General features: G+C 38.9%; 1 protein-coding gene across 1 annotated transcript in view; it reads left to right on the top strand.

Annotated features, from left to right (window-relative positions):
- Positions 1-18,224, top strand: part of LOC150082757 (centromere protein L-like) — a 78,371-nt gene that overhangs the window by 30,677 nt on the left and 29,470 nt on the right. The window contains exon 7 of the mRNA XM_090378269.1: positions 12,354-12,441. Within this exon, the coding sequence (XP_090234395.1) occupies positions 12,354-12,441 (88 nt within the window). The remainder of the gene's footprint in view (positions 1-12,353; positions 12,442-18,224) is intronic.

Raw genomic sequence — 18,224 nt, forward strand, 5'->3', positions numbered from 1 at the left:
CATTTCCATTATTTCTGGAGAGGCCCCACCTACCTGAAGATTAAGAGCTTGTTTTGTTCCAATCCAGGCTGGATTATGGGGACGCGCCTTAGAGGATACAATACTACAGAGGTAAAATTTCTGCAGATCAACGCACAGAGGGCCAGAGCAGTAGCGGATCAGATCCGTATCAAGGCTGAAGAGGAGAATGTAGACGTCATGATAATACAAGAGCCATACTCACACATGAAGATAGTCAGGGGATACCCCTTGACCTACAAGATAGTACAATTCAAGGACGACACCCCCTGGGCCGCAGTCGCGGTCAGAAATCCGGATATTACGGTGACCAAAATCACACAGCTTTGCACAGCCTGGGCTGCATGTGCCCACCTCACCACAGCTCTGGGGGCATTTTATGTTATTGCCCTCTACTGTCGACCGGGCGAAGACATAACTTTCGCCACAAGATATCTCCAACTGGCTGCTGACACCCTTCCCAACGCAAAAATTATAATAGGTGCAGACATGAACTGCCGGTCACCAATGTGGCATAGTCACACGCCAGACAGACATGGCACCAGAAACGGAACTATATTGGAAGAGTTCCTTGCAAATTCAACGTTGACAGTGTTAAACCAACCAAACAATCTGCCCACATTTAGTAATACACTGTGGGAGGCCACCATAGATGTCTCCTTGGCTTCCAGGAACATTGCTAATAATACTACTGACTGGTCCATCCAAGAGGCCTGGACAACATCTGATCATCGAGCCATTACATTCCAACTCAACAGATCACTGACTAGGGTACCGGCAGCTAGACAAACCACTCACAGATACTCCATATCCAAAGCAAACTGGGAACTCTTCCAGAGTACCTTAAAAACCAGCATACAACAGAGACAGAGCGAGCTTGAGCCCCTCGAAGACCCAGATCACCTCCAAAGCAAGGTAACAGAGATCATAATGCACACAAGCGACATTGCTATTAAAAAGAAAAATCCAACCCCTGGGGCTGTGCCCTGGTGGAACCTAGAACTGCAACGACTCCGGAAAGAAACACAAACCAGAAGAAAGGCCTTTCAGCGGGCCAGGCGTGCCTGGCCGACGGCAGAGGTTGAAGTACTCCGACAACGCTACAAAGAAGCAAGGAACACTTACACAGCCCAAATCAGAAGCTGTAAACAGCAATCTTGGGAGCGCATGGTCTCCACTATGGGAAACGAGAACCCCTGGGGAATCGTCTACAAACTGACCATGAATAAACTCCCCCGAGGAGAAGTTATTGCCGCCACCACATTGACCCAAGGAGGCATGTCCACAACCTGGGAGCAGACCATTTCCAATATCCTGTATAGCCGGCTGTATAGTCTTCCAGCCGGCTATACAACCGGAGACAACAGAGCAGATCCAACTCTGCTTAGAAAATGAAAGCTATCAAACAGCAATGACAGAACCTCACTTCACCGTGGAGGAGCTCAAGAGTGCTGCCACCCTCATTAGGGGAAATAAATGCCCTGGACCAGACCTCTTGGAGCCCGAAATCATCAAAAAGACAGTAGAGTGTTCCCCGAACCTGTTGCTTAACCTCTTCAACCTCTGTCTTCACTGTGGCACCTTCCCGACTTCGTGGAAGAAAGCAAACGTCAAACTAATCCTGAAAAATCCGACCAAACCACCACACCTCCCAGAATCGTACAGACCGATCGCACTTCTCACAGTCGCAAGTAAACTACTTGAACGCCTTCTCTATAGACGAATAGAGCAATATTATGACAGGGCTGGCCTGGCCTCACCCAACCAGTTTGGCTTCAGGCGGGGTCGCTCAGCCGTGGATGCCTTAATACACCTACAAGAACAAGTAACAAGATGCACCAAGAAGTATTTCCTCGTGATTGCCGTGGACTTTGCTGGGGCCTTAGATGCACTTTGGTGGCCAAGCATCTTGGCAAGGCTTCGGGTTGCTGGGATCCCAGGCAACCTCTACAGGGTTATCAAGAGCTACCTCACAAACAGATCCATCAGGATTGTTGCTCCCTATGGGACCCTCTCCAAGAATACATTTCGCGGCTGTCCACAGGGTTCGGTCCTTGGACCACTACTGTGGAACATAGTAATGGACTCCTTCCTAGCTATAGACCTTGACGAGGTAAAATCGCAGGCCTTTGCTGATGACCTCTTACTGACAGTGACAGCGGACTCAAGGACACAACTGGAGACACTGGCAAACCGGGCTCTGTCCACCCTTCAGGAATGGGCAAAGAAAAATCAACTTAGAATATCCCCTGCAAAGACAAACTCCATCCTGCTCAAGGGGTGCCTCAACCTCAGGCGGCCTCCACAAATCAAGATCGACCAGAAAACAATTAAATTCTCAAAGCAGCTAAAGTACTTAGGCATGATTCTAGATCCGAATCTATCATTTCAGGACCACCTGAAATATTTGTGTACAAAAGTCAGACGATACACTGCATTGGTTGCCAGAGTCACTCACAGAGACTGGGGCCTAGACAGACGGGTGCTACGTCTTTTCTATAAAACCATCTTCACCCCAATTGTCACGTATGCATCTGGCGCATGGTATCAAAAAGCCACAACTGTTGTCAATAAACGAATCATTGACTCGATTCACCGATCAATCCTTCTGACCATTACTCGAGCTTGCAGCACAGTGAGCACGCATGCCCTACAAGTCCTTGCTGGTGTCCTTCCACTGGACTTAGAGATCATTCGACGGGGCCTCACGCACCACCTGGACAAGGGTATCCCACAGACATGTTTAGGATTCACCACCGACATCATCAATAGCAAGACTATGGAAAAGAAAAAGCTGCATGCTCACCTGCTGCAGGTGTGGCAGGATAGATGGGCCACCTCGCAAAAAGGCGAAATCACCAGAAAGTTTCTGCCCAACATTGGCCGGGTTTTTCCGAACTTCCCACCCTGGTTTTCCCCGGGCCTACAAGTCACATACCTACTGACAGGACATGGAGCTCTGAATGCAAAGCTATCCCTACTTGGAATACAAGAAGATCCCACCTGCACCTGCGGGGGGCTGGAGAGCTGGCAGCACCTCATGCATGATTGCCAGCTGTATGACGACCTCCGCAGTGCATTCATCACCAAAATACAGTATCTACCATATGGCCAGGAGCACCACATCTTGGATATCAGGGAAGAATATCAGGCTTTCTCCAGCTATGCACTGGCCCTGTTCACAAGACGGAGAGCTCTTATCGCAGCGAACCGCAATCAACCACTGACACAATAAGAAAAGAACAAACCTCGAAGGAAATCATCCCGCGGAAGACGCCTGAACCCAATGGCCTCCGATCATCAAGGCACTAAACCCTGAAGTGGACCTAAAGTTGAATAAATGAGAAATGACTCTATAAACAACATTGACGCAAACACCACATGGATGAGAAATGTCACAAGAAAGACTCCACAAACGCCGACAAGCAAACCCGGACCTTTTGACGGTAAAGACTGCAGAACGGACGGGAACCACCCCATGAATGATCATGCTTCGGTCCGATCGCTCTTGGAAACGGACTAGAACCACTAGCAGCTCCGCTGCCAAATGCTATATGGCGAGCTGAATGGGGTACCCTTAGCCTATTCATCTTAAATTCCCTATCCCCGGCAGGAGGGAGAGGAGACATGCTCTGTTTCCTCCCTCCCCTGCGAACCCATCTCTTCACCTGGTGAGGCATGCGCCTGCCTCGCTGACCACCTGAGGTTGCCTTCTCTATCGTCCCCATGCTTCTGCCTTTCCCCCCAGTCTTCAGTCTCTTCCCCCACTCTAACTGTATACCTTATCCATGGCAGGGGGAGATAACTCTTCTTCGTCTCCCCCACCCGCCATCCCAACTCCCCTCTGGTGTGGCATGGGCATGCCATACTGTCTAGCAGGGGTCATCTCCTCTATCGACCCCTTACTTCTACTTCTACCCCCCCCCTCTTCAGCCTCCCCTCCCTCCCACTTTTATCTTTCATCTAATGTATAGCCCACACGTCTAAATTTAATAACAACAAAATTCTGCCCGACCTATTAGGCCTTTTAACACATTTTTCTAGCGTTCAACCCCAACCAGCGATTTCCTAACAGCAATCTCCTTAAGAATTAACGTCAAACGCGTATATATATATATATATATATATATATTTTTTTTTTTTTTTTACTACTATTTTACTTTATTTTTTACTTTTATTATTATTTTTTTTATTTATTTATTTATTTATTTTTTTTTAGGTCCTAGCCACTGAAATCCCAGGAAACTAGGTGGCAGGACCTGCCGGAGCAACTCGTCATGATTCTGGACACCCGGTTAGCCTCCACGTGGCAAGGTATGGGCAACGTCGGGCCCCACCAGGGGCCTGGCGGCCAATAAGCCGGACAAACAATGGGCACAACAGATCACACTGCACAGACATGGCCCACACACTTTCAAGTCTCTGGCTTGACAGTGTACTGTCCTCGATACAGCAAACATACGTGAAGATGGGAGAAATCCCAGGCGCCGTCTGACACGAACATACCTTATACCTTATATATTTCTGGAGAGGAAAGTTAGTGCTATCGATATGACCTCTCAGAAGTGGAAAGGAACCCTATCACCACCTTTTGGAAAAAAAAGTTTGTGCTCAGAAATTGATAGTGAAGTCCCTGTTGATCACTTTTGTTGATGCTAAAAGGATTGTGCATAAGGCATTATTCTCTGTTAATTGTTAGTCAGGACTTTCACAGAAATGTTCTACAGTGCTTATTAATGAATATTTATCATCACTGCTCCAACATGTGAGAATATGGAAATTGGTTCTTCTTGTATGATAACATGCACTCACACATAGGGCACTAACCATGAAAAAGTTTTTTGGTTAAAAGGCAAGTCACTGTTAACTCATCTACTGTATTCTTTCTTTGTATTTGTCACCATCAGACTTCTGCCTGTTTCCGTGGCTCAAAAGGGTACAGCTCTAAAATGGTGTCCCCAAGATAGTTGCTAGATAGTCTGCCAGACTGAACCTGTTGGTAATTCACTGGGAGGCATCCAGATCAGCTAGTGCATAATCTTGCCCTCTGCTCTGCCAGTTGGTGACTGGAGGGAGTTCAAGTAGTGTATATGGAGGGAGGGCATTATGGAAACCACGTTATATATTCTTGCTGTGTGTGTATGCCATATCCAAAAATTTCATACTTCATACACCATGTCCCTCTCCACTTTACTAAATACATCATAAATAGTCAAACCGATAGAACGACTTATGTGAAAAGATCCCCTCAGAACATTTCCTTCTGCCTGACAACCCAAAGGTCGCTGGTTTGAATCCTGCCTCGGGCTTGGATCAGAGTAGAAAATGCAAAAACCTTGGGAGGTGCATTATGGCCACAGAAGCCGATGCACCAACAACTAACAAAAAAAAAAAAAAAAAAAATAGAACATTTTCTTGTTCATTTCCACTTGCAGTTTGCTAAGCCCCACTTACTTTTTCTGAGGGAATCGAAATTATCAGTTGTTTCAACCAACTCATCTCAGTTGTTCTCATTATTCACTGTATGATTCCTTTGAAGCATGATTCATTTTGCTTCAAAGGGTGGTACATGTGCATATGTCCACCGTGATATTCTCTGCGAAACACTTAATAATTTGTAATCTCCTCTTTTTGATCTTATTTGATTTAAAATCTCTCTATTCTCATTCTGTCAAATTCATCTTTGCCTCCCGATCTCTCAGTTCCGCTAATCACTTGGAATTATTTGACTTCCCTTCTTTGAAACTCGACTTTCTCCAGTCCAGCTTTCCTAACAGTGAGGTTAATATTGCTTGGAGATTTTATTGTTCACAGGTGGTTTCAGTTTTCTAGTCATATGGATCCAGCTGGTTGAGATGCTGAAGCTTTTGCAGTTACTAATGACCTCACACAGGTTGTTCATTTACATCAGAATACCAGACAATCCTAACCACACACCCGATACTCTTAATCTTTTTCTCATGAACAACCCTTCAAAATGCATGGTTGAGGTAAGTGATCCTCTAGGCACCTTGATCACAACATGATGATGGTATCTTATCCATTGGAGTCTTTGGTTGTTCTCAGACTCGTACTTGGCATTACAAGAATGCAAAATGGGATGATCTGCCAGATTTCTGTTCTTCTTTTCTTTGGTTGGATCACTGTTTTAAATTTTCTGATGTCAATATTTGCTCAAACCATGTTAGTGAAATTATTCTTGTAAGGATGAAATCCTTTATTCCACACTCCACCTTAAAATCTTGTGCTTTATTTAAACCTTGGTTCTCCAATACTTGTGTTAAGGTTGTTCAAGATAAAAATGTTGCATATCATCAATTGCAATTGGCTTGCATCTAAAACTCCGAGTTCATTTTCTGCCTACACCAAAGCTTGTAACAGTTGTAAAGTAGTTATTAACCAGTCCAAACTAGATTTTGAACAGGCTAAGAGTAGAAAACTTGCTTCTTGTCCAAACAGTAGTTGAATATTCTGGTCTCTTGGCCACAACTTTTTGCCCACTTATACCCCCACTTCTGTTAAAACCTAATAGTTCTTTGCCTTCTCAGCTAAAGATAAAACCAACTTACTGTTATACTACTTTTCTTCTAACCCTTGTTTTGGCAACCTTGGTAAACTACCTTCTGCCATTTCCAGCACACTCCACTCAATACCTCCTGTGGTCTTCCATCAAAAGATGTCAGAAGAATTTTGAATAGTCTTGATTCCAAGAAAGCTCCAGGTCCTGATGGTATTTTTCCACTTGTTCTCAAAATTCATACTCCTGAGCTTCCTCCCATTCTTCTGTTTCACCTTTTTACATTTTCTTGTTCCACTGGTGTTTTTCCTTCTGCTTGGAAATTTGCTCCTATCCAGCCAGTTCATAAATGGATGACAAATCCCTCCCATCCAATATCGGCCCATTGCACTTATCTCTACTCTTTCCAAACCAATATTAAGAAATCAATTAACTGCCAACTCCTAAACTATATTGAATCCTTCTATCCGATCAATGATCACCAATATGAGTTCCATTAGTGTCAATCCACTGGAGATATATTGGCTGTGTTACCCAGCTGTGGACAAATTCAACGGAAAAGCTTGGTGAAGCTCAAGCAGTTGCTCTTGACATTTTCAAGGCTTTTGATCATGTTTGGCATAAAGGTTTTCTAAACAAGTTTCCACCTTGTTTTTTTGCAATTGGATATCCAGTTTTCTCTCTGACTACTTGCTATGGGTGATGGTAGATGGTTCTCTGTTTTCTAACTTGTCCACTAATGCTGCTGTTCCCGAACATTCAGCTCTTTCTCCTAATCCTTTCTGATCTTCTTCTACTGACTGGAAGTCCCATCCATAGTTTTGCTAAATATAGCGCATTGTATTCCACCCTTCCTGTTTAATTACCCTTGCCCTGCATAAACATCTTCAATTAGCATTAGCATTAGTTGAGGCATATGATTCAAGAAAGCAAGCTTATAGCGCATCAGCCAGAAAAAAAAAAAAAAAAAAAACCTTCCCATTTCATCCACCTGGTCCCTCCAAATGTTTGTCTAGTTCAGCCTTAAATTTATTTAAGCTATCAACTTCCATAACAACAGATGGAAGTCTGTTCCAGCAATCAATTACCTGATGGCTAAAGACAAATTTCTGCACATCTATTCTACATCTGTCTTTCCTCAATTTTAATCTATTTTCTCCTCAGGTTCTTAATCTGAGCAAGCAGAAGTATCCCATCAGCATTGAGCCTGCTCAAACCATTCAAGGCCTTGTACACCTCAATCAGATCACCTCGCAGGTGCCTAGTCTTTAGATGCTGCAACTTGCAGAATTTAAGCCTCTCTTAGTAAGAGAACCCTTTGTTCCTTTCACCAATCTTGTTGCCCTTCTCTGTACTCATACTAGCAACTCTACATCCTTCCTAAAATGAGGCCTTCAGACCTGTACGCAGTACTCAAGGTGTGATCTGGCCATTGCCTTATACAAAAGTATAATCACCTCCTTGTATCTGCTAGCAAAATTCCTATATATCATTGACAAAACTCCATGATCTGCTCTGGCAGCCCATCTGCACTACTTGGAGAAATTCATATCCGACGGCACAATTACCCCCAGGTCTTTTTCATTTTCCACCTCTGTGAGTGTGGAGAATGAAAAAGATTTCTCTTCGGTTACTGCTACTCATATGCAGTACTTTGCATTTGTCAATGTTAAACTTCAATTACCAGTTCTCAGCCCATCTTCCCAAATTTTTCTAGATCCTGTTGCAGTAGCATACTGTCTTTACTATCATTAACAACCCTGCCAACCTTTGTACCATCTGCAAACTTGGACATTAAGCGTGATAAAACTCCATCATCATTATCAATGATAAATACACAAAACAATGGGCCTAGCACTGAACCCTGGGGGACTCCACTAAAATAACATTAGTCCAAGTAGAGCAGTGTCCATTTATTACCACTCTTTGCTGTCTCCCACTCAACCATCCCTTTATCCATTGCAGCAACTTGCCCTTAATGCCATACCACTCCAATTTGTACAGCAGTATTCCATGTGCAACAATATCAAAAGCTTTCCTGAAATCCAAGTATATGATATCAAAATTTTTGCATCCAGTTCCTTTGTGACTACATCGTAGTATCCAATCAAATTCGTCAGACAAGACTTCCACTTAACAAACCCATGCTTTGACTGAACTATTACTGAAGTCTTGTTTAAGTGATGCTGTATCATATCGTTAACCAGTGACTCCATTATTTTCCCTGGAACGGAAGTTAAACTAACAGGCCTATAATTATTTGCATCACCCTCTGAACCCCCTTTGTGAATTGCGGATACATTTGCACATCTCCAGGCTATGGGGACCTCCCCTGAATCTAAGGATGCTCTCATAATTATGGCTATGCATTTGCTTGTCAAATTCCCTCACTGTGCCTTCTTCAATATAACTGGATAGATTCCAGCCACCCCAGGCACTTTTTTATGTTTCATTTCAACAATTTCTCTTCCATTTTGCTCTCAGTTAATACAAAATCCCTTAGCTCCCTGTTAGAGTTTGATAAACTTCTGGCCTTCCCCTCCTTGAATAACTCCTCACGTGTGAATGCAGATGCAAAATACTCTTTCAGTTTATCAGCTAGCAGGATCATCAATAGTCAAACCAAACAGGCGCCTCCGTAGCCAGGTGGGAAGGAGCAGCAGTGCGTAGCACACGCTTCTTGATTAGACCGGGGTTCGAGCCTGCCACCACCAAATATGGAGGATGCGGAAAGGTCATTCAGGGAATAACCACCGCATATCCCGGAGCAATATGGCCTTAGTTGCTAATGCTCCTAAAAACCAAATAACAAACAAACAAACAATAGTCAAACCATATATGTTAAGCGGACCAATCTGATTCATTCCCTTCCTTCTAGAGTTTTCAGTTTACATAAGTAAAGACCTCTTTGCTGTTTTTCTTTGCATCCTTTGCCAAAGATTTCTCATCTGCCTTTGCCTGCCTAACCTCCTTTGTGACTTGATTACAGACTAGCTTATATCTGCCATAGGCTTCTGTGTCACCTGATAATTTATATGCATCTCACACATTTTTCTTCTATGCCACGTGCTTCATTAGTTCATCTGACATCCATTTAGTTCTAAATCTTGAACAGTATTTCTTAATTAGTATGAAAAACCTAGTAGTTTCTAAGAGTAATTCCTTGAAGGCTTCCCATTTAGAATTCGCTGTTTTTAACATCATCAGTTTATTTCACTGTATAGAATTTAAAAACTGTCTGAAACTACAGTAGTCACCTTTACGAAAACAAAAACCTTTCCCTTTACCGGTAGTTACATCCTTAAGTAATTCCCACATCAGTACATTGTGATCACTGTCACCCAGTGGTTCCTTTATCTGCAAATTCTTAAATCATGAATCATCACTGCTCATAATCAGATCAAGGGTATTACTCCCTCTGCCCCTCAAACACGTTGCTCTAGAAAACAATCCTCCAATAAATCCACAAAAGTCTTGCTAGTGTGCGAGTGACCAACCCACAAGTTCCAATTAATATCTGGGAAATTAAAATCCCCCATTACAAGACATTTTGATTTACTGGCCCACCCTATTTCTCTGCACAATTGTTCGTTGTATTCCCCAGAGTCATTAGTTAACACACTCCTACTCTCATTTTCCCTTTCCCAGTGTTTATGTCACACCAAATTGACTCAACATTACATTGTCCACCCATGTCAACTGGATGCACTTCCTTAGATTTTATGTGTTTTTTAACTAACAGCGTAACCCCCTCCTCCCTTCCTGTCCTGTCTATCCTTCCTGTACACATTGTACTCCCCAAATTCCAATTCTACACTGCTTATATCTGTGTGACACCATATCTCTGATATCCCAACAATATCTACCTTTGGTGCCTTCATCAGCACTTCAAATTCATCAGATTTATTTACTATTCTTCTAGCATTGGTGTATATGCAAGTGTACATGCACCTGTTCTTAGTTGTCTTATCCTGTTCTTAGTTATCCTAACACAGCCCGTGTATTTACTTGTTCCATGATAACTCCCAGCAGCTCTTGAAATCCCCAGCAACTTGCTCTCTAGGCTGCTGCTCATTACAATAGAAGCAGTGCAAGAATCACTTTCGCCTCTGTTTGCAGCTACTGTTAATCTTTTAGTCTGTGAATCCCCTCATGCTAGCCATTTTCCGACCCATCTAAAACTGCCTCGATAGCATCAGCAAATATTCTTGCACCGTTTCTATTTAAGTGTATCTCATCCCTGTAGAAGCAGTCTCTCCTGTTAGCAATCACAGACCCCGCTGAAAAAATTTCTACCCCACGAGCCTTGCACAATCTTTCCAAGGCTGAATTGATTGACAAGGCTCTCATCATATACTCCCTCCTATTGTGTCTGGGCAGAATTGCAGACACATTCAAATTCAACCCTAGCTTGCGACTTTTTTTTCAACATTGACCTGTTGATATAATTTATCAATATGATATATTAATATAATTTCTCGAATATCTGTCACCAATTCTTTAAATGCTGATCTCCATGTAATTCTCTAGTGGGGCAAAGATAACTTAGTTAATTTCAATCCTAAACTCAGTCCCATCTTATATCTTGCAATGGGGGTCCACTGCTCCTATGCTTTTATTCGATGATTCTCAGATTTATAGACACAATCACATATCTCTATTAGGGATTACGCTAACTTCTAATCTCTTTTGGCATAAGGACATCACATGTATTGCTTCCTCTGCATCTGAAAAACTAAGTTTTCTCTTTCATTCTCATTGATACATTTCTTTTAAAAAATTACTTACTTTATACAAATCTCAAATTTGCCCTACTATGAACTATTGTTCCCACATCTGGAGTGATGCCCCAAAACTTCACAGACTTCTAAACTCCATTCAGAAGAGGGCAGTTGGGTTATTTAATTACCCATCTCTTACAAAGTCTCTGCAAACATCTACCACAATGAGTCAACATCTGTTTTCTTAGCTTTTCTACTTTTTTGTCTCTTCGACTTCAGTTTTCTGAAACAACCTTCCTTCACATGTATTTCCTGAATATTAAAATCGATAGAAATTCAAGTCTTATGTCAACAAGTATATTCTATCTTCTCAACCTTCAACCCATGCATGGTACTAAGTACTATAGGTTATAATACCATTCAGTTTTATGATTTTCATACATTTCTTAACTATTCAGTAACTGTAAAAGTTTTATAACATTTTAGCTTCAGATGCTTTGACCAAGTGTTTCAAGGTTCTTTGGCCAGTAATTGATTTAAATTGTGAAGTGTTTAAGCCTATATAGGCTTAAACACTTCACAATTCACAAACTGTAAGGATCATGACATGATCCTTACAGTTGCTTAGTTTTTATTCTTACCACCAAAAAAATCAAATGCGGGTTCGATTTTTTTTTTTTTAAATATCTACATTTAAATTGTATATAGCTAAATATGTACATGATAACACTTAATGTGAGGATAAGCAATTAAGTCATTTTTGTGAAAACCAGACCAGAACAGAAATCACCTGCTAGAAAGAAGTTTTAAATTTGGTTTATTTTTCTCAGTAATGGATGTTTAATTAATTTTTTTCTGTTTAGCAGCTGTTGCAGGAGCTTGAGCAGCTGTATCACTTTCACAAATATCTGAATAATGCTTTTTTGATTTCAGTTTAAAATAACAAATATTAGCGACTTCAAAATAACAGATTGTTTGGCTTAAATATGAGAAGTTGGTGATTATTTAAGTAGGTAATGCTTGTATGTTTTTGTTTTTTTTTTATACTGAAAATGGCGGTACTAAATTTTTAATGTAATTTAACATTTTTCTTTTAGAACCACTTTGGATGCTTCATTAGTCAACTTCAGTTTTCTTCTGATGAAATGAAATGGATGGGTACAATGTGGATAGATATAGGAGCTGGTAAGATTTTTTCAAAATATATCAGTTGCTTATAATTCTCTGAATAAGTGAAATATTTCATTTACTGTAACATCTTACCACAATTTCTACTGAGATTATGGTAGAGTAATATTATTATTGCAGTTGCACTTACTGATGTGGCACCTCCGTAGCCAGGTGAGCAGGAGCAGCAGTGCGTAGCACACGATTCTTGATTAGGCTGGGGTTCGAGCCTGTGAACACCAAATACGGAGAATGCGGAAAGATCAGGGAATGACCACCGCATATCCCTGGAGCAATATCGCCTTAGTTGCTAATGCTCCTAAAAACCAAATAACAAACAAACTTACTGATGCACTTGATGTGCAAAATAAGATGTAGTCAAATAAATACAATTTGAATGAAAAAAAATTGAAAAAACATGGTTAAGTACAGGTTACATGAGAGCAGTGTTGTAATCTTAAAATTAGCAGAAGGTATACTCTGTGAATGTTACATATGCAGAGAATATACTGTGCTTATTAAACGAATTCCAGAGGATATGCGACGTATACTTGTATGTGTGTGTATGTATGTATATACAGTGGAACTTCTCTATTATGAACTTCTATTTAACAAATTTCTCTATATTACGAATTTTTTTGCAAACCATTGCACCTTGAAATGAAATTACATGTAAAATTAACCTCATATAGCGAAGTGTTAGTCTCTCTATAACGAATTTTTCAAAAAATTAGTAAAAGCATTTTTGAAGATTTTCAAGCATTTACTGCTAAACAGCAGCTCAAATATACGGCCCCCTTCCCTCCGAATTGCGCATTAGCATCTGGAATTAATCATCCTTTTAGTGAATACTTGTGGCCATTGACACCCGTAGGACGGTCTTTGTTTCATTTTTGTTACAGTTATAAAACCAAATGGGTTTCTTAAAAGTGGTCATAAACTTTACAATAAATAGGATAGATTTATAAATTGATGTTGGCTCAGGGGAAAATGAAATTCGCTACGGCATGCGAAATTCGCCGCAGCACGCTAAAAAGCCTTTAGTGTGCTGCGGCGGCAATACATAGAATGCTACCATAGTCGAATTTTAGTAACGCCTACTGAGTGACATTCGCTTCTCATGTCAACTACCATGTGACCTTCCTGTCAATCATTATATGATATGATATGTCCGTTCTCATATAACTGGACTGCCAGTAGATGGTTTTCATGAATTTTTTTTTTTTTTATTTCGTTTTTTTAGAACAATTTGTCATCATTCACATAGGCTATATGCTCTTGTATTTTTTTTTTTCTTCTGAAAAGTAACATACAGCATACATTAACCATAAATTTTCTTTCATGTATATATGAATGAAAGCAGAATAAAATAAATTCACAAAGTTGTATATTTCTTCAAAGTGGTTGATAGGAAAGGTCACGTGATACTGTTGAATTGGCAAGTGAACGTCATTGAGTAGGCGGTACTAACAATTCACTATATGGCCAGCGCACAAAGTTTGCGGTGTGTGTGTATTGGCAAGAGCTGCAGTCAAGTAATTTTTACAGTTGTGGAAACAATGTCGAAGAGAAAGTGTTTTAAGTATTAATGATAAAGTAAAGATTCTTCATGATATTGACCAGGGTTTTAAGAAAAAAGATGTTTTAAAATCGTAGATAAGCTGCAAGCAGCTTATCTAAGATTTTAAAAAATCGAGAATCAATTTTAAATGCAATTGAAGGAGGAGCAGACAAGAAGCAAATTAAGTTGTGTATATACGAAGATGTTGATAAAGCTGTTCTAAAATGGGTGCAAATGAAACGTGAAAAGAATATACCAATATTGGGTCCAGTAATTAACCAACAAGCTTTGAAATTTGCACAGTCCCTTGGACATACAGAATTTAATGCGATCACTGGGTGGCTAGATAAATTTAAGAAGCGCTACAGAATTGTGGAAAAGGTTATTTTTGGAAAAAATGTTAATGTAAGCGAAGAAGATTGCAACAGTTGGAGGAACAATACCTTAAAGAAGATTTTGGAAGAATATGAATCTAAGGATGTTTTTAATGCTGACGAAATGGGTTTATTCTTTAAATGTTTACCGAATAGAACACTTGCTTTTAAGGATGATAAATGTTTTGGCGGAAAACAAAGCAAAGAAAGAATCACCGTGCTAGTTAGGGCAAATATGACAGGAAGTGAAAATTAAGACTTTTAGTCATTGGAAAATCAAAAAACCCAAGATGTTTTAGAGGCACAAAATCTTTGGAAGTTGACGACACCTTTAATAAAAAAAAAAGCATGGATGACAAGTAATATCTTTGAAGACTGGATATTCAAACTAACAGGCGTATAACAAAAGAAAAAAGGAAAATCGTGTTGGTAACTGACAACTTTCCGGCACATTCTGCCAGTATTTCTCCAAACTTAAAAGTGTGAAGTTGTTGTTTTTACCACCAAACGTAATGTCAAAACTCCAGCCAATGGACAAAAGCATTATTAAAAATTTTAAATTTCATTATCGAAAGAGAATAATAATGAAGATTGTCAATGCGTTATCAGAAAATAGAAACTCGGAGGTTACAATTAACCTTAGAGATTGCATCTCTGAACTGGCAAAAGTTTGGACAAACGATGTCACTGAATACACTATTCAAAATTGTTTTTTGAAAGCAGGATTTGCATTGAATACAGAAGTCGAACAACACTGGACGAACAAGATGAATTGCCCCTTTCACAACTGAAAAACTTTTGGGCATTATTAGAATCGTCCGGAAACATCAAAAATGAAATAACAGTGGATAGTTATGTTTATGTAGATCAAGATCTGACTACAACAGAACATCCAAATGAAGATGAAATACTGCTGAACAGTGTTAGACACGACCATGATCATGAAGAAATTAACGATGACGCTGAAGACGCATCAGAACAACCCGTAGAAAAGCCAACTCGCAAAGAAATGATTAACGCTTTTAAAACGGTTCGTATGGATCTACAGTTTTGTGAAAATGTTCCTGATAATGTTTTTAATGCTCTGAACGAATGTGAGTTTTTCTTTGAGAATCAGACATTTTTTAATTGTACTGTGCAAACGAAAATTACAGATTTTTTTAATTTGTGATACTTACCAGCAAAAACTGTGTAAATGTAATTTAAATAAGTGTTTTTGAAATAAAATACATTAAAAATAAATGTAGATTCATTTTCATTTTCTAATTAAATAACAATTTTTAATAAAATAGATATTCTCTGTATAATGAAATTTCTCTATAATGAATTTTTCCGCTGGATTTATCGAATTCATTATAGGGAAGTTCAACTGTATATATATTTTTGTATTGACTTTTCTAAGTGTTTCTAAGATAGGCAAGTATTTTCAAACAATTACAATTAGAATTAATATAAAATAATAGCTAATAAACCCCTTTTATATATATATATATATATATATATATTCTGCTGATGCTGCATAAGCTTGCTTTCTTGCATCGTATGCCTCTACTAATGCTAATATGATATGGAGAAGCTATATGATATGGGAGGAAAATTAAGTTTGAAATTAGATAAGTCTGAATTACAATAACATAACATATGGATCAGGGACACTGCTATAGCAAAATGTACCCTACAGCCATAATGTGTACATGTATATCTAAAATATTTTAAGTATAACATATTGTAGGTAGAACATGTTAATGAGCTTTATGTATAAAATTAAAACTGATGAATATACGATATACCCTGGGAGCGATATATGTTGTGAAATAAAAAGGGGGGGGAATGAACAGGAAAATAAAACGATAAGATTTACACCGATTGAACCAATACCAAATAAATTTTGAAAAATTTTTGAAAAATTTGAAAAAACGACCAAGGTGGAAATAACATTGCAGTGTCTTTCATAATTTTTGTTTCATCATCAGAGGTCATCCACCAAAATAATGAAAAAGACAGCAATGCTCTTCTGTTTCCGACATGTTCTGTATGCATAGGTTCACGTGCGAAAAGCCACGTGGTAATTTAAAATTTTAATTTTATTTTAAATTTTAAAAAATTAAAAATTTTTTAATATAATTATATTCAAAATTTTTTAAAATTTAAAATTAAATTAAATAATTATATGCAAGATTGGCTTCATAAAGCCTAACAAAATATTTCCCTTTTATTATTTTTCATGGCCAAATTTCTAAAGAATTAATGATACAAATTGAAAGTCAAGCCAGTAATGAAGGAATACTAAAATTAAAAACATTAATTTCACTGAATGTTATTATTTTTTAATTAATTAGCTTTACCATATTAGAAAATGCTTTTGAATATCATTTTGCTGCCACCTTACATTCTGAAACGATAAAATTTGCTTGGTTTCTTATTTTCTATAACAGGAAGTCAAGATAACATTATTCAGTATGCAAAAACATGTATATAATATACTGACCTAGAACACCAAGAGTATTTCTGACATGACTGTTGTTAAATGTTGGAATAAAATTTTCTTCACACAATTCACCAAGCATCGCAACTTTAATTCATAAACACTTAACAGTGATTCTGAATGTGTTTATTTTTGTTTTAGATAACATCAGGAATAAAGTCCTCTTGATATCAGTGCTGTTGATCCAAAAGGCAGCTACCAAGTTTTCTATGTTTGACTTTTTTTTTATTATGCCGACCGGGCTAGCCGGGTGGGTAAAGTGCCTGCCTGGCAACCCAAAGGTCGCAGGTTCGAATCCCGCCTCAGGCTTGGATCAGAGTAAATGCAAAAGCTTTGGGAGGTACATTATGGCCATAGAAGCCGATGTGCTAACAACTACCAAAAAAAAAAAAAAACTTTTTTTTATGCCTCTCAAGGAGTATTACTAGAGATAAAAGTAGCTGATAATGAAATGAATATTTTTTCATGAATAGTACCCAAACATCTGCTTTCAGAGTACTAGTTAATTCTTATACTTGAATGTACACACATTTTCATTAAATGTTTAACCACGTTTTTATAGTTTAACTTAATATTTTCATCTTTGATTAGTATGTTTTGCTAATAAAAAAATGGTTACTTGTTAAAATGAAAGCAAAATGATACCCATAATGCAAGTTATAAACAAATGTTGCGCATGGTAGCTGGACATTTTACATTCAAATAACGCAAAGCAATTTTAAAGTAGTACTGGAATCTGAGAATGAGTGCGAAGTCAAAAGATGGTGAAGATGTGATTTACCACAAAATCACCATCACAAAGAACAATTTCAAGAGTTTGTGATAAATTTTGAGATCTATGGTATTTGCAAAATTTGCAAGCAAAGGTCTGTGAAACCCTGTTCATTTATAGGTTAGGAAAATTCTGATATAATGTTATAGTGGTTTGCTTGAACAGCAGGAAGATCTATAAGTTGAGCTGCTTGTGAGAGTGGAATCAGTAGAGCAAGTGTACACTGCATACTCAGAGTGTGGGTGGCAATTTTTTATACCAAGATTGCTACACAGTATGGATGAAGATGATTCAAATTGTTGAGTTGAGTTTTGTGAATGGCTTAAAGCAAAGAGGATGAGGATATAAGATTTTTGGACAATGTTGTTTGGTTGGATGAGGCAATGTTCAGGCTCAATGGTACGGTGAACTAATATAATCATATCTTTTGATCCCACGATAATCCAAACATTTGTGTAGAGGAAATAGTGAATTTACTAAGAGTTGCACTCTGGTGTGATGTCTCATCCAAGGAGAATTGTTGGACCATAATTTTTGAAGGAGCCGTTGCTGTTGATATGTACCTCCACTTGCTTAATGTATCTGTTATGCTTGCCACTTATGAACTGT

Source organism: Mastigoproctus giganteus, chromosome 7 (assembly GCF_048544385.1).
Source record: "Mastigoproctus giganteus isolate SK-2022 chromosome 7, ASM4854438v1, whole genome shotgun sequence".
Classification (NCBI taxonomy): Eukaryota; Metazoa; Arthropoda; class Arachnida; order Uropygi; family Thelyphonidae; genus Mastigoproctus; species Mastigoproctus giganteus.